The sequence below is a fragment of the Hippichthys cyanospilos genome, chromosome 1 (assembly GCF_059441005.1).
Source record: "Hippichthys cyanospilos isolate Australia breed blue-spotted pipefish chromosome 1, RoL_Hcya_1.0, whole genome shotgun sequence".
In the NCBI taxonomy this organism is placed as follows: domain Eukaryota; kingdom Metazoa; phylum Chordata; class Actinopteri; order Syngnathiformes; family Syngnathidae; genus Hippichthys; species Hippichthys cyanospilos.
This window is the reverse complement of record NC_142369.1, coordinates 22,010,987-22,037,098: the sequence shown is the minus strand read 5'-3', so window position 1 is coordinate 22,037,098 and position 26,112 is coordinate 22,010,987. Positions and strand designations below refer to the sequence as shown.

Sequence of the window (26,112 nt, the reverse complement as noted above, 5' to 3'; positions counted from 1 at the left end):
TCTAATTTACCTCCTATAGAGTAGATATGTCATCTTGATGCTGTTCATCCAGCAACCTCATTTCATTCTCATTCTCTCTTTTCTTTCAATTTCTTCCTCTTGCAGCTGCTCTGCCGTCTCTACGTGACCGCTCATCTTTCGGAGCGGCCAATCTTTTGGGATCCGTCACTGACAAGGCCGTCCGTCCCGCGGAATTACAATCCATTTTGAAAGCGATAGTTGGAAAATTGCAAGTCACTCCGTATGTAGCGCTTGGCAACTAAGTGGCAGTTGGCGGCGGCTTGTCACTTGCAAACGCCAGCCAGTGACAGCTCCGATCCCACCGCCATCCCTCCCGGGCTCCTCTATGTGCACCTCCTTCTGTGCTGATGATTCGTGGGACCGCAGAGAAAAACACCACAAAATTCTAATAGAGGCTTTAAAGTTGTCCCGTGACTTTGGTCGTGTCCTAGTGAGTGACGTCTGCAGCTGGAACAAGTTATTTGTCGTGTGAATTTTTTCGTTTTCTGTTCAAGTGTTTTGACCGTGTTTAATAAACAGCTGAACAAGCATTAGCAGTTGTGACACACCTTGCCTACATGTGAGGGCATAATAGTACCTTTAGCTGTTTGGTACTCTTAACTTGCAAGTCAGGTTATCACTGTATAAGCAAGTTGGGGTCATGAGAGAGGTGAGAGGAAAACACATCTGGGGAGAAGAAGGCTCCTTGCCTTCCCCGGAGGGTTCAAGACATAAATATGGCCGCCCTTGGAGCTCAGCTGTGTTATTGCTGCCCCTCCCACACCTAGTACACACACACACACACATACAATACATTTGAGACAAGGTCTTCTGCAGGATAGCATTGATCTCTGTTTACAGTCTCCGTGTGGGTGCTTCCTTATAGGACCACGTATGCACGGAGATCCAACAAGGCATCTTAATCGAGCCGCTGCGAGGAGATTATGGGGGAGATCTTTTGACTGAAGGTGGGATGAGGGTCTAAAGGTGGGAGTTGCTCTGCGACCTCTCTTCAACCCGCTGCAAATGTGTGCTTTTCGGATCGGATTCCAGCCCGGTAGCCTTTTTATCCGTGAGGTTTTTCGCAGGCCATCTTTGGTCAACACGGGAGTCAGATGGTGTTTTTTTCCAATCGGCAGCAGGCGCCCACGGGCTTCAGATCATGAAAAGCTTGTGTTGCCCCCCCCCCCTCCGTCTCTTGTCTGACGAGGTAATTTGATTAATGTGCAAGGCCAAAGTGGATGAGCACAGGCGCATTTAACATCTATTTGCTGTCTTTGTTGACTTGCTCTCACAACGGAATCAATCACGGAGTCAGACTTCTTCACACACACTATTAGATTTTGTTAACGATCACTCCCAATTCAGCCAATGGTCATAATGACCTCTCCCCATTTTCTACTTTTGACTTGGAATCCAAACCCGATTAAAGAAATATGTGTGTCGCTCAATCTAATTTGATTTCTTTTTTTTTCCATCCAGTTTTGGGACACTTAGCGCTTTTGTGCAAATCTTTGAGGCAGTCGACCCTTGCAGGCCGCCTTCATGTGCGGAGCTAAATCCTATTTTATAGGCCGCGTATAAAGGCAGCATTCTTCTGTCTTGCCATGTTGAGAACTGCCGGTCTGCAGCTTTTCCTCTAAGAAATTGCTGTTGCATTGGGATGATCTTTTGACTAAAAACATATTTCAACATTTTCAAATGCATAGAAAATACCGTATGAATAGGAAGGTCTTCTTGTGAGCTTTGGCCAACTGCGGCCGGGTGATTGTGCTCATTCTTTTCAAAAGCCCATGAAATAACCATCACTATAAACCTCAGATATCCAATTTTGTCAAGGTGGACTCATAGAAAAAAAGACAATGTTAACAGTTATATAGAGTAGAGTTAGAGAGAGAACACTTTTTATCGTGGCGCAGAGAAATTCTACCATAGTGTGGATGCATGCGGCTGAATCTCGTATGGGGTAATTGATCTTCGTTTGCCTTCATTAGCCAGCAAACTGGTTGAGATTGAATAAACATTGTCTTTAGACTGGCTTGCTTAGTTTAATGTAGGTCTCTTTTCTCATTGAATGGACAATGGTGGTTTTGGCCAGTCCATAGAGAGCAGCCCTACTTACCAGTGCTTTAAAATAAAATAAATAAAATAAACACACAGGGAAAAAAACCCAGACAAGAGCGTACAGCCAACTAGGGGTGTTTGCCTAAGTGTGAATGTATGTTTGGCTCTTTGACGTACTGTTCCCAATAACCAATAAAGGTCTTATACATACAAAAAGCACAGCATATACACACACAGTATATATACGTTCATGCACTCATTCCGGCTCGCTCTTTCACATACTCTTCCGCAACGCCACTGGCCAAGTGTGATTTCACCGCTGCGGCCAGGAGGGGTTTCTAGGGCAACCTCACTGAAGCCTTGTTCTAAAAATGGCCGCCATGGTTACTTTGAAAGCCAAGGCCGGCCTCTTGAACCAGCACAGAAAAGAGCCCTGAGCACTACTCGGGGAGGGGCGGTAGGGGACGAGGTGGACCGGGGTGGGAACCAGGCACTTTAATTGCGAGCACATGAGACATGGGGAAGGTTTCAAACTCGCCCAACAAGCAGTCATGGGAGATGTGTACGAGCGCGTGTAGCTAAACAGTAATATCCCTGTACTCAGCACTTGGCTAAATTAAAAGGGCATATTTGGCGTGGAGGGCAGTATTTGGTGCCCAGGCGATTGGACGGGGAAGGGCGAAACTCATTACCTACCCATCTGTCAGTGAGTGGGAGAGCTGTGAGAAAGGAACGAGGGCTGGCTGGCTGGTTGGTGGGTCGATTGGTGGAAGGGTGAAACAGAAACAGACTTTTGAATGAGTTTTATCACCGCTTCGTCTTCCATGTGTAATGAATTTGAAGAAGAATTGTGTTAATTTAGCCTCGCGGGGGGAAAGGGAAAAAGGCTTTGGAAACCAAAAGAATATGCAGCTGTTTCAGTCTTTGCATTAGTATGCAGTTTTTTTCTCTGTTGTTGTTGCTCTCACATGTTTTTGATGTTCTCTTTTCATTGGACTCTCCGGACTCCTCTTGAAACACATGTTATACACACGCACACACATGCTCAAAATACTTTGTATTACAGCAACAATATGTGGTACTCTAAAGGCTGAACCCATGAAATCACAGAATGAACATACAAATGGCACACAGGAAGGCTAGAGCTGAGTTTGACCCCTATAACCTCAGAACTACCTGACCTTAAGAGCAAATTCAGAAGCAAAAATAAATGATCATTTATAAGGTCAAACGGGGTGAAACATTCTAAAACTAGGATCTGCACCAATGTTTTACGGCTTTACATATACCACCCTCTCACGTATTTCTGTCTTTTGCCGTGTGATCCATCCTTTATTCAAAATGCCGAAACCGCAACTTTAACTTCACCGAACATCAAAATCCAGATCAGCCGCCCTTCTTTAACCCGTGCTCCGACACGAGTGTTGTTTTGGCTTCATTATGCTAACAAAAGCAAATGTGAAACGTCTTTTCTCCAAAGCCTTCCGTTATCTGTGTGTAGTTACACACCAACAGAATCCTGTTTAGTCCTCTTCTGTTGCATCGGCTGCACGGTTGTAAGCCTTTTTGTCCCACTTAGTGAGTCGGCGTGACTCCCTCGCAGCGGCGCTGGCTCGCTTTGATCAGCGCAGATGCAGGCGGATGCCATATTCCGCGCACACCACATCTTGCGTGAATATTGTTTGCAAAGGTGTTCTCCCTTTTGCCAGCTGGCTCTCACCATGGCAGAAAAAAAACAAAAAAAAAACAAGCGCGTTTACTTGGCAATGTTTGCATATTTACCGCCCGCCAGCACTTCCTGCTCGTGCAGATAGTGTTGCATCATTTGATGTTCTCAGCAGAGGTGGCAAAAGTGTTCGTTCTCTGTACTTAAGTAAGAGTACAGTTACAGTATGTTAAAAGAAATACAGGTAAACGTTGAAGTGCCGATTCAACTCAGGATTTTAAATACATAATTCATCATGTCACCTTGTTTTTTAATTGTAGAACTCAAATAAAGGTGTTCTGTTGATAAATGGTCAATGGTATCTAATACATCTTTGCACTGAAAACAGACAGAAATAAATAATACAAAAACATAGAATTACTGTAATCTGCTTTTGTAGTGCAAAAAAAAAAAAAAGTAAAAAAGTAAAAAAAAACGTAAACAGTCAATGATATATAATACATCATTTAATGACTGGGCACAATTAATAAAATTTTAATTTGCATGTGAGGTATTTGCCTTTTTAAATTTAAGGAAAAATGGCTTAGATTTTATGCTGCCAAAAAATCTGTACACTGAGCTTTGTCAATTAGCTCATGAGAACTTATAATCTCGAGAGGTTGATGGCTTTTACGCCGATACGAGCCAATTTATTTACCACAAATCATTCATGAAACAAGAGTTCTAAATCAGTAAATAAACTCAGTCTTTTTTTCAGTGGTGTCAGTGGTGGTGGTATCCCCCTCCTAACCAGCACAAAGCATATTAAGATGAAAATGTCTTGATTTAATCAACTATGAATTTGTAGTGGTTTTCTCGAGGCATATTTCATTCAGCACCTCTAGGCGATGGAGCATGTAACGTCATCTGTTGTATTTCTGGCTTGTCTGCTAGAAAATAGTGTCAATAATGACAGCCTACATCCATATGAAGCTCAACAAAATAAAGGCTTACAGGATTTTGCAAAGGAGACACCGTAACGCAATTTGGCAATACGTTTTTTCATGTTCCAATCAATTTACTTTTAAATTGGAAAGAAAGAAGTACTGTTCCTATCACGGTATTAAAAAGCATTAGATTTGCATACATTTTGTTAAACGTACTGAAGCGCTTTCATCCAGCCCTTTAAAAACCGCTTTTTTTTAAAGTTATTTTTAACTCTTTCTGTGTCAAGCTTTATCTTTAAAGGCAACCCCTACAGTGCCATCCATTTTCGAGCATTTTGACTCATCTTTCAAGGTCGACAGAATATTGTATTGAATGACTGTGTAGACATTGGTGGTATCATATGAAAGATTGGATTCCATTCTTTACCTAGAAGAAGTAAAAAAGTAAGATTCTATCTTATTCCGCTCTTTAGTAACTGTTTGAAAAGAGGTCCTTCATGAGCGACACCAAGCCATTTTGGACAAAAGGAAAAAAATGTGTTTTTTTTTTTGTGATTTTGACACATTTTTTAGTAGCATCTGAACAGTTCTCCCCCTTGATAAAACATGAACAAAAACACAAAATAAGTTTGCGTATGTATCTACTATAACTACATTTCAGTGCTTGATTGGTATACTGTTAAGGGGAGCACTGGCCACGAGTGTCATCTATCCATTCCCTAAAAAAAAAAATAGATAAGAATTTACTGGCACACAATCTAAGTATATTACATGACAAAAATTCTCATCTATAGCACTGAAAGCATTAATAACGCCATGACTGGGGAACACCTTGATTCTCCACAATAGTGGCAGCGTTTTTATTAATATTCCAAGATGTCCGCGTACATTCATTTCAATCCTCTCGATCTCTTTCACATTTGATGTTACCTCTCTGCTGTCTATTTTCAAATGTATCTAAGTACACAGGTTCTCAGGTGCACCTCCAAAGTCTTTTATGTAGCGTCCAGCCTGCAGGAGTTGTATTTGCGAGACCCTTGATAACTGACCTCTTGTTTAGCCAATGCATATGTTCCATTTCCATCTGTAAGCAATGAAATATTCAACTCCTCCCTCGCACCCTCACATCAATGGAGAGTCGCTTTGATATTCGCTCTAATACATGCTTGATATAACAGCGTTGCGTCCGCCGGTCCTTTGATAAACATGTTTAGGTGATGTATGTCTTCTCCTGTGTAGTTTGCACATCTCTCCTGAGCGCATAAATGCATTCATAAACCTCCTGAACCACTCCCATTATTAATAAATGCATGATCTCATGCTGCGGCAGGGCGTGTGCGTGTCTGTTTCATATGTTCAGCCTCTGTGTGTGTATGTGTGTGTGTGTGAGAGAGAGACTCCGCCCTCTTCATTCATATTCATCCCGGCATAATAAAAAACGGCCGTGCCTCCAGATAGCGCAGTCAGGGATAAGATCAAACACTGTATTCAAAGTCTGGGGAGGAAGATGAGGAGCAGGAAGAAAGAGGGGGTGTATAATTCATATTGGAATGCCCCTATGCGCTGTTCACTTCCTCATTGACGTTCACACGCATTGCACATGTGAACTTGCTGAGATGGCTCACTTAAGCGGGTTTCACATTGTGTCAAAAAGACGCCTACGTGATTATCCGTTTGCTTCAGTAATAGTTCTACTGTTACTATTATACTTTCCTATAATTATGCTAGCTGTAACTGTTATTCCTTGTGAGTACGAGTCTAACTTGTGAGGAATACAATTTTTCGTGTGTACAAAATCCAAAATGGGCGGATATGAACATTTTTCTTCTGACGACGAATCAAAAATTTGTGGATTTGAATATTTTCCTTGTGACTACCAACCAAAACTGCGGGTTTGAATTCTTATGACTATGAATGTCAAACCTGTGAACGCAAAGACTTTTCAGTACAACTCTCACTTCTACTTCAATACACACGACTTAGGGTCTGTGCACAAACCTCTCATATCGATTGTGGCCTGTGTTTGTATAAACCGATTGTGTGGATAATTTATAATTTCCCAAATGTGGCAGAAGTTGGATTTTTAAAAAGGCTGGTTTATGTCAAAATGCCGATTCAACACTTTTACTTGGCGTAAAGTTAAAAAAAAGTCCAATCTCTGAAATGTTCAGTGTTGATATTTTTTTGTGAATGCTGCCCAAATAAATTAGTTGACTTTTTGGCCTTTGGCGATTTTGACATTTTATACCAAATCTGTCAGGCTGTTATGTCATAAATTGCCAAGCGATCAATGATGTCAATGATCAGTTCCGTAAATTCAGTTATAAAAATAAATGTGTGTTTAAAACTTGTATTTGTACTTTTATTTCTATGGGAATGTAAATACATTCATATAGTAATTTAATTTAATTGAATAATCTCTAGTTGTTTTTGTTTTACCCAACTGAACTTTCACTTTGTCCAGTTCTTGAATGCCTTCTAGAAGTCGCTGATGTTTTTATGTTTGCATTTCTGTTAGTTTTGGCCATGGCAAAGATTGTTAAACCATGCCAAAAAATCTTTATTTGAGAAATATTGTATAAGCATTTTTCTTGATCCTATATGAGCAGTATACAAGTAAAGGCCAGTAAATAAGTTAGTTATTTAAATCGACATTGGTCCGAATTGCGATCGGTTATTTTTATACTCACTCTTTGGAGATGGTGATCGGCCCTAAAAATCCTGATAATGTGAATAAAATCCTGATTGTGCAAAACTTAAAAAAATTATTTATCATATCTAATGTATGGCACATAGAAGTTAAATACAACTGAACTGCATTTAACAAATGTACTGTACTGGATCGAAATGATTTTACTACTAATAATTCATTTTTACATGTCAACATTTAATTCTGTTCTTCCATGGACAACAAATGAACTAAGACATTTTTTTTGGTCACTCTCATCTCCAGGGTTCCACCTGGGTGGCACAGTAACTGACCCCGCCACGCCCTCGACCCCTGAACTCGTATGCAGCGTCAGCGTCAGCTTCGACCGTTGCAAGATCACGGCGGTCACATGCACTTGCGGCAACAAGGACATCTTCTATTGCGCCCACGTGGTTGCGCTCTCGCTTTATCGGGTACGAAAGCCCGAGCAGGTGAAACTGCACCTGCCTATCTCGGAAACCTTGTTCCAGATGAGTCGTGACCAGCTGCAGAAATTCGTCCAGTATCTCATCTCTGTACATCACACGGAGGTGCTACCCACTGCACAGAAACTGGCAGACGAGATCCTGTCGCAAAACTCCGAGATCAACCAAGTCCACGGTGAGTGTGTGCTCCATAGCATTAGGGACAAAATATTGATGTGCTAAGTTATCATAATGATGAATCATCATTACACTGCAGCTGCTTGTCAATACGGCTGACACACGCTCGAGGGGAATTTCACTCTGAGTGCTCTATGGATTAATACTTCCAGCTAATTGTGATGAAATACAAACTGAGAGAAAACAACAACTTCATGAGACCAAGAATCATTTTTATATTCATCTTATTTCATGATATTGTGTTTCCTTCTGTTGCTAAACATTCTTTGATATATCACATTGTCCAATCACTGCATATTCGGTACTGTTGTTTATATTTAACAATGGTAAACAGATCTCAACTATATTGTATCAGGAGCTACCGTGTGACTATATCTAGTTATCAATGATACAGATAGATTTAGGGCTGTCAAAAATTTTTCTTTGAATTATTTCATGGGTTACTCGCGTTATATCCCCCCGGGGGAAGAAGACATGTATTGTGTAATGTAACAGGAGCTACTCTGTGTCTAATACCACCACTATATATGAATCTGTCTGTAATTATTGAGATATTACCTAACAGTTGTTTCATGGTGTTACTTGTATGGAAATGATCACATTTATTGGAAGCCGCTCTGTCGTATGTGACATTGATCTTTCTATGATGTATGCTACGGTATCAATTTTCCCCTTTCCTAGTCCTGAAGATATCGACCTGTATTGTCATTGACTGTCTTTGAAGTAGCGATTATTTTGTTTGTAGTTGCTGTACAGTGATATTCCCACAAAATATTTCTCAGAGGTACACTGTGATATATGGAAGAAGGACAACAATTTTTCCTTCCTAAGCTACACATATTACCATTATATATTAACATGTATAGCGTCACCTCTTCAGATGCTGAGGTTATTTGTTGTAGATAATGCATTGGTTAATGATTGATTTGTATGTAGTTGGCCCTTTTTTAGAGGTTTTTTTTTTAGCTGCACAAATAATGAATCATTTGTGGACCCTTATACAGTATCATCGCTGCATTATGATATTTTGTTATCTATCGAGCTATTGGATTGGGGGAAATGCTGTGATACATTTGTTTGGAATTCCGAATGAAAGTACTCATTTTTGCATGTGTTTTATTTTCCTTAATTGAACTGCTTGCCAAACGGCTTTCTTTCGAGCCGTCTGATGCCATGATATCCTTGCATCATCCCGTGTTGAGAGCAACTCTCCGAAATAACCCATAGTCATTTGTTCATGGTTTGGCGTTTTGCTTTTACCTGTGTATGTTTGTATATGTGCGCATTGACTCAAGGATGAAGGCAAATTGCGGTAGGATCAATGCCATCCTCATTAAAGGGACACAGACAGTAAAGTGGAGATTGGATGTCTCTAATCAACCCTATATGGAGCCCTTATTTACCTCTTGAAGTAGAGTGATAAGGAGATGGGGATGATTGCACACAGGTTTAAAAAAGAGGTGTTGTTTTGTGCAGTTTTATGTTTCCATTCTACCCTATATACCAGGTTCTCTCACAGTTACTGTACAATGGCATACATTTAGATGATACTGCTTTTTGTGCTATAATTGTTATTGGAAGCACATCAAAGTTATACGTTGAAGTATTAATACTGAACCTAGCCTCACTTGATCTTTCCATGTTTTAAGATCATTTACTTTGTAGAACTCATATACAGAGTATTTATGTGTGTATCATATAGGGGCACCAGACCCCACGGCGGGGGCCAGTGCGGATGATGAGAACTGCTGGCATCTGGATGAGGAGCGGGTTCAGGAGCAAGTCAAGCTCTTCCTGTCCCAGAGAGAATTCCACGGCTCGAACAAGCAGCTCAACCTCCTCTTCAGCAAGGTCGACAACCACCGGCGTCACTCCTTCCACATACACACCGCAATCACAAGTACACAACGGCACTTTTAAGTCCCCGACAGGCGGGCCTACACACCAATCCGCCCTCTGGTTTTACTTTTCACCGCGACAAGACAAACGTAGACTCTACTCTGCATCTGGTTAATATTTTCCCTCTCTAGTGCACTTATATGCTCCTCATGTCCCTCCTGAGAGGAGACCTTTGTTCTCCAACTCATCTCCAACGCGCACTGGCACATGCATTAGAAGTGCTTGTATTGCCTCTTAGCTTGCAGATAATTGCTGGAGAACCAGCATACGATATATACGTTACATACTGTGTGTGTATGTGTGTGTGTGTTTGTGTATAGATTGGTATATCTCTTGTATTGCACCACATGTGGTGCGGTGAAATCTGGCATTATATTACAGTTGCAAAGGTGAGGTTAGCATTAAAGTGTTGTTTGCATTATGTAAATTCAGCAGAGCAATACCATTAACATCCAGGATCCATGCTCTATTAATTGTTTTTATGTATGCACAGTCACACACTCAGATGCAGAGTAGAATTAGAAGCACCAAAACACACAGAATCAACATAAAAATAAATGACCTTAATTCACCTTTATGCTGAAATGAAACTTAAAAGAGTGACACTTTACATCAGCTAGTGTACATAACAATTAGCATGTGTCGCAAGTTTAAGTGCAATGTGTCAAACGTATCCTGTGACCTCTCACTCTGAATAAATGCTCGATATTAAAGCGTGCTTCAGGCTCGAAAACCGCTTTGAATGGCAATCAGTACCCCCAAAGCGCAAGGACGCACAAAGTACTTGACGCGACATTTGAGAGGACTAAAAGCCAGAAAGCTTGCCACTATTTCTTTGCATTATGTGACCAAGGAAATTAAATGCTACAAGTCGCAACCGAGGCAACCATTTGAAAAGGCATTGGAAAATGTAACGCATCCGAGAAAAATGTATCTAAAACATCCCATGAAAACAGAATAGCTCCTGCTTTTGAATCACTCGAATGACTGGCCAACTTATGAAAGGGAATGATGCAAAAAGTCTGCCATAAAATGTTGGCTTTTTTAGGGCAGGCACACACATACACACACACACACATACATCTATACATACATATACATCTCTTTCTCTCTCTCTCTCTCTCTCTCTCTCTCTCTCTCTGTCTCTCTCTCTCTCTCTCTCTATATATATATATATATATATATATATATATATATATATATATATATATATATATATACTGTATATATACTGTATATATACTGTATATATATATAATATATATATAATATATATATATATATACAGTATATATATGCACACACAAACACACAGTGAGCCAATGTTAAATAGTTTATTCGTTTTGAACCCCAGATAAAAACATCAAAATGTACATACATGTTAAAAATTGGTACCAAAATAGTATAGTAAGTGCTACGTTTATATAATATACATGTATACAATCAGAAAACATCATGAATAAAAAATATAGAAAGGATTTATTTACCTTTGAGTGCCGCTTGTTATGCCCATATTTCCTAATAAGGGTATCTTAGGCTAAGCTAGCTTCGTATTTCTTGATTATCTCCAGCATCGTTTCCATATAAATCATCTTCTTACTTCTCTCTTTAACGTCACTACAATCTTGGGACCCATGACTAACCCACTCAACTTTGAATTAAGCAGTAAATTGCACTATGAATATGGTTTTGTAATCACTCACAATCGAAGAAAGCTTTACCGTCGGCCAATTTGAAACAAGTGAGGCCGACCAATAGCAGACCACCATCTCCGTGAGGAGACGCCAACCAATAGCAGACCAGCATTGTAGTCACGTGTTGCATTGAAGCAGTTAGACGGCAATAGTAAATAAGTGCAATTACCTAAAGACGCCAGCAGATCCAGGCAAAACAACACAAATACAGCCAACCCCCTTGGGTCATGACAGTTGTTTTTGTCACAAATCCAGGAACATGTCATAAAGAGGGGATGAAAAAACTCAGTATTCCAGGTCGCAACATAAAAATAACGTAAATCAGGAACATTGTAACACGGGGGTATATATACATATACTTACAAATTACTGTTGTGTTTATCTTTGCATCCACATTGTGTGTAAGCGTAAGTATGTATAAGCATATTGATGGCCCTCTCGACTGACTCCCAAAGGTGCGAGAGATGCTGAAGATGCGTGACTCCAATGGAGCGAGGATGTTAACACTGATCACAGAGCAGTTCTTGGCTGACCCTCAGCTGGCTCGGTGGAGACAAGGCACCATGGCAGACAATTACAGAGAGCTGTGGGACGAACTGGGTATGGCACACACAAATGCACACATACACAGATGCACGCATGCATAGAAAATCCAGAGTAAGTATCGGCCAGATAACACTCCTCAAACATGGGCAAATGCAGTAGCGTTCTCCTCAAACATGGCAGCCATGCTAAAACACTCACCCAACATGGCTAGCATGATGCAATGCAATCCTCTAACATGGCTGCAGTGTGCCTGATAAACATGGCTGGCAATGTGTAACAAACTCCACTAACATGACTGCAACAAACTCAACCAATGTGGCCGACTAACCCTTACACACGTAACAGATTTGCGAAAATAAGCCACGAACAGTGCCAAGGAAGCGGCATCAAACATCACGCTAACAGCCTTCTATGAAGGCTAACTTCAAAATTAGCACACCAAATAATATACAGACGTCAATGCAATAGCCCCACTTTATTTTGAAGTTGGACTTTGTAACAGTGGTTGCTAGCAGCTCCCCGTTGCCATCACATCGCGTCAGTAGGAGCATCAAGCAAACCGCCTGTAAAAAATCATATTCAATCACTGATTTAGGATTCTAAGAAACCACTAGTCAATTAGGCTGTCATTGTATTATACAGCACAAGTCTTCGTTAGAGCTAGTTTACACTTTCCTGCTCCCACTTTAAACATTTCTCAGAAATGTGGACGATTAATTGAGCGAGGAGACATACCGTTACTAGTGGCGACAGTTGACATTGGTGACGATTGCAGATTAAAATTGATGAACAAAATCTATTATTCCGTCGGTTTTAGTCTGTCGTTTTTAAAATGTTTTTGTCATTCAGCGGTCCCTCAGCAAAATGTCAGTCTGCCAGCAGTAATGGCTAACTGCCCAACTCTGGGCTTTACACTCTGCAAACATGACCAACACACTGGAAGACGCTTCCCAAACATATCCTCCACAAATACGGTCAACGTATTCCCTCAGAACATAAACATTTCCCGTATAAGCGCTGCATTGCAACAGAGTTTCAAAGTGGTTAGTTTGGAGTTATGTTTTGCTTTTTTTTTTTGCAAAAACTCCCACTGAATCCCAATAAAAGCATGTTCCAAGGCCCAGCACATGTTCAGAAGACCACAATTTGCGTTTGATGCGGTGTAGTCTTGTGACAGACGCTAAAGCGGCAAAAGTGACAGGAGAGCCGCCATATTGTCTCCAGCCTTTGTTATCGCCTCTGTTTTTGCCGATGCCTCTCACGTTGTTGACAACGACGCCTCTTCTCCCTTTTTGCTCTCACTGTGCACTTCATGTTTGGACAGCCCAATGATCTCATCTGTTTCAGCGCCACGTATTCCCGGAATTGGACGCACGCGTCAACTCTCTTGTTTTTGAAGTCTGCACTTCAAACCCTTCTCCTCCGGTCCTTATCGCTCCCCGTCATGTGCGCTCACTGCAGCCCCGCTCGCCTCTTTTCCCTCCCTCTCTCCTTCATTCTCACTCTTTTGTCTTTGCCTCCTTTTGAGGCTACGGCATTTCGTCTTCCTCCAGACTCAAAGCCCAGCCCGCTTGTCTGCATCGGCTCCTCCTTTTGCATTTTCTACTTTTTTTCTACATTCCTTTGTTCACCCCGCCCCCTTTTTTTAACACTTCACATCGTGTCCTAGTCTTTGCCCTTTCCCCCCTCAAGTTCAATCCACACACACACACAACGGGGTGTGCAACAGCATATAGAGTAAAATCCCAGAATGTGCGCGCATCCCGTCAGACTGAAACACTTTTCCTATTCTGTTTGTTCCAATTTGCTCCGAAATGATGCGTGCGTATTCTGTGCTGCCTGGAGACAAGTTAAGTTCTTTTACATACTTTTGTGGGGTACAAAATGTGCTCCAGGAGGAAGAAGAGTGCTTCACTTCCTTGAAAGACATCCTCAAGATGTACCATAGTGTAGTGAAGTGTACCCACTTCTTCTCAAATGCCAGCTTTTTGTGACAAAAATGAGACCGGGATGAATTATCTTCCATTATGAATGTAACCTGTGGCCTGAAGAACACATTAATTTATTTATTTTCTTACCTCAGAATGTAATCAGGCACATCTTTCTCATGTGAAGCTCATACATGGCCCTTGAGCACAAAACCCCTGGACTAATACCTTCATGTTTTGATGTCCACCAGGCGCCCTGTGGATGTGTATCGTTCTCAACCCGCACTGCAAGGCGGAGCAAAAGTCATCATGGTTGCGGCAGCTGCGCAGGTGGAACAGCGTGGACCTGTGCCCCTGGGAGGATGGAAACCATGGTAACGAGCTGCCTAACCTCACCCGCTCGCTTCCTCAGGGTGCCCACAGCAACCAAGGTCGGTCTTGCCCACTTTTTTTTTGTGGCGCCCAATATAAAATTAATTAATGAATCAATCATGTTGCCTGGCTTCTTTGTTTCTTTTAATTAGTTTCATGATGGAAGTTTCTTTCCCCTGCAAATGTTCAAATGTACAACGTACATACAATTTTTCACAAATGAAGTGTGTGATCCCTTGGCTAACTATTGCGATTATTGTTAATATTTTATTTTTGCTGCCATTATTTTCGAAATTCTTTACAAATGTGGTTGCCCTCCTTCCTCGCAGACATGCGTCCTCACAGGACTGTATTCACTCGAGCCATCGAGGCCTGCGACCTGCACTGGCAGGACCGCCACCTTCAGCACATCATCGCCAATGACCTCTACGCCAACTACTGTTACCACGACAACCAGGAGGGCTCCCTGTTTGATGCGCGTGGATGGCCCTTGTGGCACGGTGAGTGGAGAATATAGAAACGCGGGAGATCGAATTCTCCTCTTTTTTTTTTTTTCTTAGAGCACGTCCCGACTGCATGCGCCAGGGTGGATGCTCTGCGTTCCCACGGTTACCCACGAGAAGCACTCCGTCTAGCTATCACCGTAGTGAACACGCTACTGCGACAGCAGCAGCGGCAACTTGAGCACTTCCGCCGGCACAAAAAAGGTGAGGCCCCTTTTTCATTTTATGGACGATTGTATCCTTCTGTGTTCTATGTTTATCTATCTATCTATCTATCTATCTATCTATCTATCTATCTATCTATCTATCTATCTATCTATCTATCTATCTATCTATCTATCTATCTATCTATCTATCTATCTATCTATCTATCTATCTATCTATCTATCTATCTATCTATCTATCTATCTATCTATCTATCTATCTATCTATCCATCCACACACACACACACATAAACACACACACACATACATACATATGTATTGTTCTTTTTTTTTTCTTCTTCTTTTCGTTTCAGAGTTGCTCCATAAAAGCCACACTTCCATTACCAACATGGAGGGCTGGGTGGGACACTCACTGGATCCCATCGGCACCCTCTTTAACACTCTGACAGAGTCGGGACGGGTCGGGGAGGAGGGGTCAAACACCTGCTTGGACCTCTCAGGTACTGTCAGTGGCATTATAAGGCGTACGTACGTTATAATGTAGAAAACCCGGCTTGACCACATGACCGCATGTCTGGTGCCAATGAATGGCTTAGTGCTGCTTTTCTAAAATGTTGAATGTTCAATATGTGGCACCTGTGACATGATATATTTGTGTATTTTTATTTATTGTCCTTGAAAATAGACACCCTGCGCTCTTTCCAAATTTCAACCATAGTCTATCCTGCTTTTTAATACTATGGTGAATTTCATTTTTCAACCTTAAAAACGTGAACAATTAAGACGGAACTTTTTGTATTTGTGCATAATTAAATTGTCATTGTTATTAGATGATGATGGTGCGTATAGCTAAACGAGACACTTAAAATCCGATAATCATCTGGCCGTCATGCCTCTCCACAGACTGCTCCAGCATAGTGACACGGGCGGACCGCCAGCGGATGGTGGCGCTGGCGGTGCCGACGGCCCTGATGGGCCTGGGCCAGCAGCGCGTGATGCCCGACGGCCTGTATGCTCAGGAGAAGGTGTGTCGCAACGAGGACCAGTTACTGGCCAAGCTTCAGGAATTGGAACTGGACGATTCGCTGCTCAAGATACTCCGCCAGGAGGCCGTCTTTCTGCTTGAAGGTAGGCAGGGTTTGTGGATGTGTGTGTGTGTGTGTGTGTGTGTGTGTGTGTCTTTGCGTGTGTATGTTTCTGTGTTAGGTATGGGTCGAGACATAAACTCTTAAAAAACCCGATACATCATCAGATTTAGTCTGATAATGATGAGACGAGACTTTAGCAAAATTTGTAATATACTGTAAAATAAATTCTCATAAAGTTTTCAGTTTTCATTTTTTTGTTGTTTTTTTTCAAAGTTTTTATTGAGCAAAGATAATTAACAAAACAGTATGCAAATGAAAACATAATCTAGCGTGTATGCTTAAACGGAGACAAACTGTCTTTGTCTCGATATTTAACCACACTTTCTTCAACTGCAAAACAAAAATATCGTCACCAGACAAATATAAACGCAGTTAATTATGAATGACCATGTTTTTTTACAATCAACATTATTTGACATAAATACTGTATAAACTGAGATTTTGCACAACACATCGACATAGATAATGGTCAACAAAATGAAGTGATGACCACAGAACACATGGAGTCAGCATGGTTTGTTCAAAAGTGATCGTCACAAATGGCAACTTTCAGGCTGTCAGCATCAAAGTAAGGTGTGTCTGTTAAAATGCTTACAAAGGTAATGGAGCTGCTCTCGCCAGACAATATGGAGCACTTGATTGCTGCTTGCTAGCTAATTTAGGCTACACGCTGCAATAAAGGCTGTACGATACATCTTCAGCGTAATTAAGTCAGACGCCGCACCCGTTCGTCTGTCGATCTCCCGTTCCATCCTACCCTCACTAATAAACAAGACTCATAAGATACTGGAACTCCTCCACTTGGGGCAGAACCTCATCCCCGACCCGGAGAGGGCACTCCACCCTTTTTCGACTGAGGTGAGATGGTCTCAGAGGTGCTGATTTTCATCCCAGCCGCTTTACGTTCAAATCGCAGCCCGAAGAAGCTAACAACCCCAGATCAACTGCAAAAAGCAGAGATGCAATGCTGAAACCAGCAAACTGGACCCCCTCAATCCTTGCGAATACCGAACAGAATCTGTGACAAAGGGCAGCCTTGGCGGAGTCCAACCCTTACTGGAATAGAAATCGACTTAATGCTGGCAATTTCAACCAAACTGAAATCGGCAGTACAAACAGCCCGTCCCAGAGGGTTCAATACTCCGTACTCCTGAAGCACCCCCACCCAGAACTCCCCGAGGCACATGCTCAAACGCTTTCTCCAAGTACACAAAACATATGTAGACTGGTTGGGCGAACTCTCACGCACCCTCGTTGAGCCTGCCCAGGGCGAAGAGCAACTTAAAATGTTGGCTCGCATTGCAAAAAAAGAAATGGACCACGAAACGGCTCGACTCAAGGTACCGCTACATTTTTCATCCTTTCATTTTGTGCTCTAAATAGAGACTGAGCTGACCAAAATGAAGTCTTAGCTGTACAACACCCAGCCCATTCTGTTAGCACACGCACACACATATTTATACAACACTGTGTTAATTTACAGTGTAGAATGCCAGAACAGGGAGGAGTCAAAATTTGACTCCCGTCCCCACCCAAACCCCCATCAGCATCCAAACCAGGGCCTGGCGCGACCACCCACCTCTGGCTCTGTTTCTAATAGAAAGCGCCAGCCCCCCGCGCCTCGTCCGTCCCTAGGAGGCCACAATCTCGCCACCCTGTGATGTGGTCCGCAGTCGAGGGGGTTTAAAATAACCCACCAGAGACGATGGCGTGGGGTGGGACACCAAAGAGATTGAAAGGCCAAGCATATGGTTTTTGACATTGTTAGTTTTAACACCACGTGGTCACGATGCATAGACTACTGTATGACTGTGTCCATGTGTATTTTTACTGTTTTCAAACACATTATTTTTTCACTGCAGGTTTAAAAATAGCCCAGCCCATGCGAAAACATGTCACATGCCAAACTTTAGGTGGTGCTATAACATGCAACCTTGAGGCCCTTTTAGCCACTCAGACCGTTGAGGAAACTATGGAAGTCCACCAAGTTGGAATTTATCGCATTAATATCATTCCTATTTTAGAATAGTTTTTGGCATGGACTGTGTAGACTTTTTGTCATCACCTCACATAAAAACATAAAAACATCATCCAACATTACAAGTTCAAGTAACGTTTAACATTGGTGATGTAAAAGCTTTTTGTTATGTCATCAAAAGGAGACGATCCAAGATGTTTATCCTTTATTTTTAAAAGAAACATATTTGCATTTGCATACACGTCTCTAAATAGACTCTATGCTTTTCCATTGTGTCTTTGGCTTACGGGAGCTTCCGTTTTGTTCCGTGCAGCTGGTCCATACTCGGGCCTCGGGGAGATTGTCCATCGAGAGAGCGTCCCCATGCACACCTTCGCCCGCTATCTCTTCACCACCCTCCTACCTCATGACGCTGAACTGGCGTACAAAATTGCACTGAGAGCCATGCGGTAGGTGAAGCACCGCACACATGTGCACACACATGCTCGGACAAGGGTTTTTTTTTGTTGTTGTTGGAGTGAGGACACCCCATTGACATATTGCATTTCCTAGCGCCTAACCTTAACCATCACAACAGATTGCCTAACCCTTTCCTCTACCTTAACTTCAATCAAAATCCAATTCAAGCCTATACTCTAAAAGCAGGTCTTGACCCTCAAAAAGACCTCTGATCTTGTGTGTTCCACCAAAATGTTTACCACAAAAACAGTAAAACCCTGAATTAGGTCCACACCATGCAGCAAAAACCAAGGGTGCACACACACGCGAAGGTTTTTTTTTTCTAGCATAGTGGAGACTCCTCATTGACATAATGCTTTTCCTAAAAGCAAGTCTTGACCAAAACGGTCCCCACAAGTACAAAGAGGTCCCCACAAAATCAGTAAAACACAGGAATCGGTTTCCACCAAGTTGCAAAAACCAATGACACACACACACACACACACACTCAAGAGCTATTTTTTTCATTGCTGCCTTAACTGCCTCCTGAGCAGACACAAAACCATTCTCACCTACTGACATACACTCTTGTTTATCGGGAGTGGGGCTGGGGAAGGACTGAGATCTGGACTTTGGGGACTTGCACCCCTTTTAATGCACGCAAGAATGAATGTTAAGCACTTAATCTGTGCTGAGTCATCACCAAACAAATCAGGGGCCGCTGAGCAGTGGAGCACCGCTCTCTGGTGACTCGACCGCGTCGTTATCCACTCCACTTGCTCGTCGTGTCTCACGCATATATGCACACACTCGCGCATAAACTGGAAAGCTAAAACAAAGCCATTCATGGCCAGTAAAAACAAACAATAGAACATTTTCAAGGCAGAAAAATACAAACCATGAGTTATAATATCTGATGTGTGTTAGTGCCAAACATCTGTACGTTTTATCGCTTAATTAAGAAAGTGTAATCCCGGCATGTCCAAACCCGGTCCTGGAGAGCCGGGATCCTGCATGTTTTTTAGGTTTATTTGCTTCCAACACACCTGACTCAAATGATCAGCTCATCTGAAGCCTGATAACGATCCCGATCATTTAAATCAGCTGCATTGGACAATGGAAACATCAAAGACATGCAGGATAGCGGCCCTCGAGGGACCGGGTTTGGACATGCCTGATCTAATCCAAAAAATGTTCTTGACAATATGTTCTCTGCACCTCCACCTTTACTTGCCTTGGCGGGTAGATATTCTGATTATTATTGTGTCTGTGGGATCGCTCTGCAGTGTAGCACCTGTTTTTAGAGATTGGCCATTGGGTTTGTTTAATCAAGCTTGAAGCGCTCGTGTTAATCATTTGAACTGGATTATTAATTCAGGATAGCGATGGTACTGTTGTGCCCTTTTTGATATCTGGTCATGTCATCATCAGAGTGCAGTGCGCGCGCGCGTGTCTGTTCACGTTGGCCTCCGTCCTGCTCATGGCCGTGTTTGTGTGTTTGTGGACAATGTGTGTTAATCAGACTGCGCTGCTCTCTGTTTTGATGTTGTGACTCGAGAGGGCTGGATCAGTGAATATTAATTACATTAATGAGAGTGTAATGACTGTAGCTGTAATGGGAGGGGGGGGGTGCACATCCAAACTCCCATACACAGGCATTGGTTTTGTATGCACAAGGCCTGCATGGAGAAAGTGTGGGAAAAATGTTTGTTGTGTGTGCAAAATGAATGATTTGTCAAACGAAGTGGTTCTTTCCTGTCCTTTATGGGTACAACAAACGCGCCACACTGGGATGAATGAAAGCCAATCAAGATTCACCAGTGCTTCTTATTCTCCAAACTTTTCCGCGAGTCAGCCCCCCTCACTTGTTACGCCTCCATACGCCCCGCTGTGGTGCGAAACAGGCCAATTTAGAATAATACGGGCCACTTATGGACGCTCCTGGGAGCCCGGTGGTGTCTACTCAGCACATAATGAATGTGTGTAATGTAGCGAAGTGTAATACGAGAGCGTATAGCTCACCGCTCCCACGGGACGGCGGACAGTTAAATATAGGGGAGGAGGTAAAGGAGCCAGGGCTATTTTAATGGCCCCATTATAACATTATCATTGATACATGCAGAGAGAGAGAGAGAGAGAAAGAATGTAGGAGATGAGAGACCTTTTCACAGGACATGCTTTTTGTGTTTGTCTTCATCTAGCCGCTTCACTGCTGCTTTTTAATCATGGATGTAATGAGACTTTTTTTTCCCAACAACTATTTAAATATAAATAATGTAAAATGTCATGCACTGTAATGTAAAGCAAACTAACATTTATGACTGGGTAACATTGTTTAAATTTAGGGATTCCCAAACTGTGAATGGATTCAAAATGTAATAGCATTTTTTTTTTTTGGGGGGGGGGTAATGTTTGCTTTTCGCACATGCAGCAATTTTTCTCCGGTTTAATTTTTGTCACTAAAAAAAAATGTACTTTTACCTCTTTGGAAATCTTTATTAAATATAATCTGATTTCCTGAATATTTCTTTTAATTAGTTTCATGATAATCTGCCTTTGATTTGAGTGCTAAGGGTGTGTTTGGGGAGCAGCATGCATGGTTTCAATAGTTGGCAAAGAGTATTTATTTAACCGCATAGCCACTTAATTGCAGGTTCAGGAATAATATTTGATCAGAGGTTCCGGAATAAAAGTTTGGCTTTACAACATAGCAGCAATTTTATAAAGGGGAAGCCACGTTAAAAACGTTGCTTGCATAAATATGATTTATGCACCCCTATTTATATAAACACAGCATTCCGATGAATATTACGTTACATAACAAAATCCACCCAATTATTGTATTTATTCACATCAATCCATTTTTGTGCTGCAATGTCTGTTGTATACTGAAAACGACATCACAGTGGCAACAGGCTTATCTTGCGAATGTCAAGGCCCACCTGTTTTCTGCCTTTGGTCATGCGACGTTCGGAAGCTTTGCGGCACCGTGATGTCATCTTCAGTCGACAGCAAGTATGATGCGAAAGGGCCGCCCCCTGAAATGGATAAAAATGGGTCTATTTTTCTGTGCAATTCCTGGAGCTCGCTGATTGGTTCTTGGAGTTTCAAATAAAAAATTTAGAGGAGATAATGAAGACGGAGCGGAATCTTGTTGCTCTTGCACATTTTCCTTATCGCCGCTCCTCCAAAGCCGAATAGCTGAATCCGAAGCGGCTGGTATTATCATATGAGATCTCCATAGGCGATAGGAGACTTGCAATGCTAATGAAGCTAGATCCTCGCTATAATCCACAACCTTTGATCCGACGCATAATCTTTGCCGACGCAGCACTGTTTATGCTCTCATTGCGACAATGTTAAAGCAATGACATTGGCTTTAAATTGGGCCAGACACCCCACGCAATGTACTGTTTTAAAAGTATAATATTTCAAACACCTCTGATCCAAATTGTATGGCCTTAAATAAAGCGTCCGTTCAAACTCTCACTGACGTTTTGTCAAAAGAAACGGCAGTCCCATGTGGCACCTGAACGCGGTTTATGTATGGATGTGGCATCTTGTCCACCCAATCCGCAGCTTAGCTGATGGATGAGCACTCGTGGAGTGATGAGGGCCGACGGGGGTTTACAGTCGACATGAGGAAAGGGCCACGACACAAGGGAGGAGTGGTCGTCATGGTAATGCTGACTGGAACCACCTCTGGGGGTTTTAGGATTGAAGTAGAACCATGGATGTAATGGTTTTTGACATCTTTTGTGGCCTACGTAGCTTAAGGTTCGGATGGTTTTCGAGTGCAGTGGTACCTCAAACTCAAGGAAGCAGGAATATTACTGCTAGCTTGCAAAATCTCAACTTTGCATTGTGCACGCGCCGCCACTATATACATTGGACCCCCGGTTTACAACGTCCCTGCCTTGTGTTTTTTTCACTTTACGACATTAAAAAACAGACTTCTCAAACATGGCAGTCAGTGTGTGCACGTGTCTACTCGGATGCCCTCATACGTCACTACATACGTCATTGCTTACATCACTACGATGCTGGTCCGCTATTTGTCAGCATCATGACTCCCTAAGATACTAGTCTACTATTGGTCGACATCACGAGGTAACAAAGATGGCTGCCTAAAGACTTGCATTTGATGTGAAAGTGCTTTCAATATTGTATTTATTTTGTATTTGCATTGCATTGTTTTGCATTTTAGTGCTTAATTCAAACTTGAATTGGTTAACCATGGGTCCCAAGATTTATGTTAAAGAGGGAAGTAAGCAGATGTAAGTAAGAAGATAATCAAGAAATTCGAAGAAGGCTAAGCTAGCCTAGGCTAGGCTACCCTCACTAGGGAATATGGCTATAACAAGCTTGTCATGTCACTTTGAAGGTAAATAAATTATTATGGTATTTAATTATATACTTGTACTGTATATTATATATAAGGAGTACTTACTATACTATTTTGATACCAATTTTTAATATGCATATACAATGTTGATGTTTTTACCTGAGGTTTTACACACATTAGCTAACCAACGAGGTTTGGGTTTGGATTGCCCGCCATACGGCGAATATTGAAAGTGGATGCATGAGTAGATGTTGCACCAAGATTTAAGCCGACCAAAAACGTTTTAGCATTCCACACCAGGGGTCCTACTGTTCTTGTGCTTGAGTGAATGGTTGCGCAACAGTCCAGGGATAGGATATGAAACAACAAAAGCCCAGTATGGATTTCCACACCCAACAAAGTTGAGGAGGTTATTTTTCAACTGTCCCGGTCGGCCTCTCAAGCTCCCATCCAGTGGAAGCCTGCTGGCTCTCTCTGGTGCAAACCAAACAAAGCCTGGAATGTTGATGAGACCTCCATCTTTTTTACCCGGGGCCCTTTTTTCTTTGCTTTGCCGCACCCCAGGAATCTTCTAGAAGGGCCTCTAATCTGGCGGAGGCTTTTAGGCTTTTTTGGATGTCGTGAAAGGAAGGAACCTGGTTGTTGCTTGACCATTGGGGGGGGAAAAAAAAAAAAAAAAAAACACTTTTTCAGCAAGTGCAAATGTTCACACTGTTGCATGTATCACCACAGAGTTTTTATCACCTCCTGTTGGAGTGTGGATGTTTTGTGCTCATGTAAAAAGTGGAGTCTCACTCATCTAAAAATGAATTAAACAATATAATCCATCCATCCAATTTATCCTCACTAGGGTCGCTGGCTTGCTGGTGCCTGTCAAATTTAAAATGAAGAACTGGCAAATATATTCTAGCCACTTTCACAAGTGCTCCAAACAGAAAGAAACAGATTGATCCGTCACGACTGTCCAAATGTTAGTATGAGATCTCGCCAACCATGGAAAATGGGAATCAAAACTTAAAGGCGGCATATTATTTTACATATTAATGGGGCTAAGTCTACCTTCATACTTACTGATGCTCAACTCAGATGTTCAATTTTATGTACTTGTTTACATGACAAAAACAAATTCAATATTGCATGTGAACGCGCGCAAAATCACGAGTTGTCGCGCGCAAATTAAAAACACAAAGTCGACATCCAGCAACTGTGTTTATAAAAGTAAATATAGTCTCATGTGTAGGGGCTCCGATTATTATCTCATAACGCCAAGATGATGATGCTGGAGGACAAAGAAATATTTTGGGTCTATAATTTTACTATAAGTTCAGTATTAATTGAGTTTTGACATTGTGTGTAAGTGTTATAATGATGTTAGAAGCACAATTTCTGAAATGTGGAATGAGTGGATGCGTTCACCACTGGGCTACTGAGCTTGGTTGTGAATGGTGAAAATAGGTGAATGTTTGACCTCCTAGAAGCAGTCCAAATGCAGGGCCACAGAATTAACACCATGCATCTAACGTGTACAGTACATAATCATGCATACATTATGCATAATGACTATTTGGCAGAGGTGGACAATTCCATTTTTTTTGCTGGTCCGTCAGTCTTTGGTCCGCCAAGCCAAAAATTGTATTTGTCAGTACGTCCCTCCGTCAGCCAATCATCAGTCCGTCTCGCACTCCCATCATCATCGCCCCCCTCCCAAAGAAAAGAAAAAATCCCTCATCTGACTAAACAATAAAAAATTAAATCCCTGACAAATCACTATCAAATATCACTCGCTACAGCTTGGCCTTAAACAAAAAGCAAAAGCTAAACTTTACAGCAACCAATGAAAGTAGACAAGCTTAAGCTAAGGCTGACTCACACTGACTGCTTAAATGAGTTGCCATTTCTGTATACTGATTATGGTAGTTATTTTTTATTCTATTTTATTCTTTTTGTATTGCGTACCATCGGAGTAGCACCGACAATCTCATTGCACTGTGTGTATTGAAAATAAAGGTTTTCTGTTCTAGGATGCAGATATTACAAAGAGTGCTGTTTTAATAAATTGGAATGCTGAGTGCAAACCCTGCTCATCTGTTATCATGTTTGTTCAGCAATGGGCCTCATTCTAGGTTGACGTGTGAGGGCTGTTACCATGGGGGTAGCTCCAGCCCTCCGTCTCCCCCGACTATGGCCAAGCGGGAAGGGATAACAGTAAAGTTACTGTATAAGGTTTAATAATTAAAGCTTTAAGTAAATACTTGTACTGTTAAAAATGATCTTATCCTTACACACGTTCGTGAACATTCCTGGGGGCGGGGTGGGGTGGCCTTACGTTGTGGATTTCTCTTCTTACAGGGGGGGTTGGTCCCCATTAACCGTGAAAACCGAGGGAACATTGTAATAACTTTGGAGGCTGTATTGGGAGAAAAACAAAAATAAACATTTACTTTGTTTCATTTTAATTGTGTATTCAAGTGTCGCTAGTCCAGACAAACACCATTATTGAATGACGCCTGCGGTAACAACTAAAATACCATTATAATAATTGTGACTGCCACGATAATACTTAAAATTTCAGCTAACAAAACATCTTTCCTCCAAAAATCTGTGCCGTTACAAATGCTGAATATCAAATATTTAGGCATTCACTGCATGTTCTCCTAAAGCAGTAGTGGGTGTTCCTAGTACTGCAAATGTTTTCCGTTGCGTAAATCGGTAACAGGGTTGCCATCACCTTCCCACTTGAAAACAAAGTTATGGTGCTGAAAGTGGAGTGTTTTTGAACGTGCCTTCATACGGACATCATCGCATGAACTGGAATTGAGAGTTGGCATTTAGCATCGCATTGCTTTTCGCCAGGCTGCTTTGATGTGTTCCAAAAGGGCAGACTTGTGTGTGCATGCGTGTGTGTGCGTGCGCGCGTGTGTGTGTGTGTGTGTGTCGGTATTTGTTTGATGTGTGTCCAGGCCCCGTGCGGCTGGAAGGTGAATCCCTTAATTTCCCCGCGGACTCAATTAGCTTTGTGATTGGTGGAGAGGAGGCCAGGTTGCTGCCTTGTGAAGCTAAGAAGACCTTTTGAAAAGTAAGCCGCGGCGCAAGAGTGAAGCGGAATAGAAAATGAGGCGGCGCGGTAC

The 26,112-nt window shown here is 42.0% G+C and overlaps 1 protein-coding gene across 1 annotated transcript in view; it reads left to right on the top strand.

The window, feature by feature from the left end:
• LOC148429677 (zinc finger SWIM domain-containing protein 6-like) overlaps window positions 1–26,112 on the top strand; it is a 70,346-nt gene that overhangs the window by 35,186 nt on the left and 9,048 nt on the right. The window contains exons 2-10 of the mRNA XM_088424192.1: window positions 7,610–7,966; window positions 9,671–9,819; window positions 12,017–12,161; window positions 14,287–14,466; window positions 14,737–14,907; window positions 14,968–15,114; window positions 15,429–15,575; window positions 15,979–16,203; window positions 18,515–18,650. Coding sequence (XP_088280318.1) covers window positions 7,610–7,966; window positions 9,671–9,819; window positions 12,017–12,161; window positions 14,287–14,466; window positions 14,737–14,907; window positions 14,968–15,114; window positions 15,429–15,575; window positions 15,979–16,203; window positions 18,515–18,650 — 1,657 coding nt within the window. The remainder of the gene's footprint in view (window positions 1–7,609; window positions 7,967–9,670; window positions 9,820–12,016; window positions 12,162–14,286; window positions 14,467–14,736; window positions 14,908–14,967; window positions 15,115–15,428; window positions 15,576–15,978; window positions 16,204–18,514; window positions 18,651–26,112) is intronic.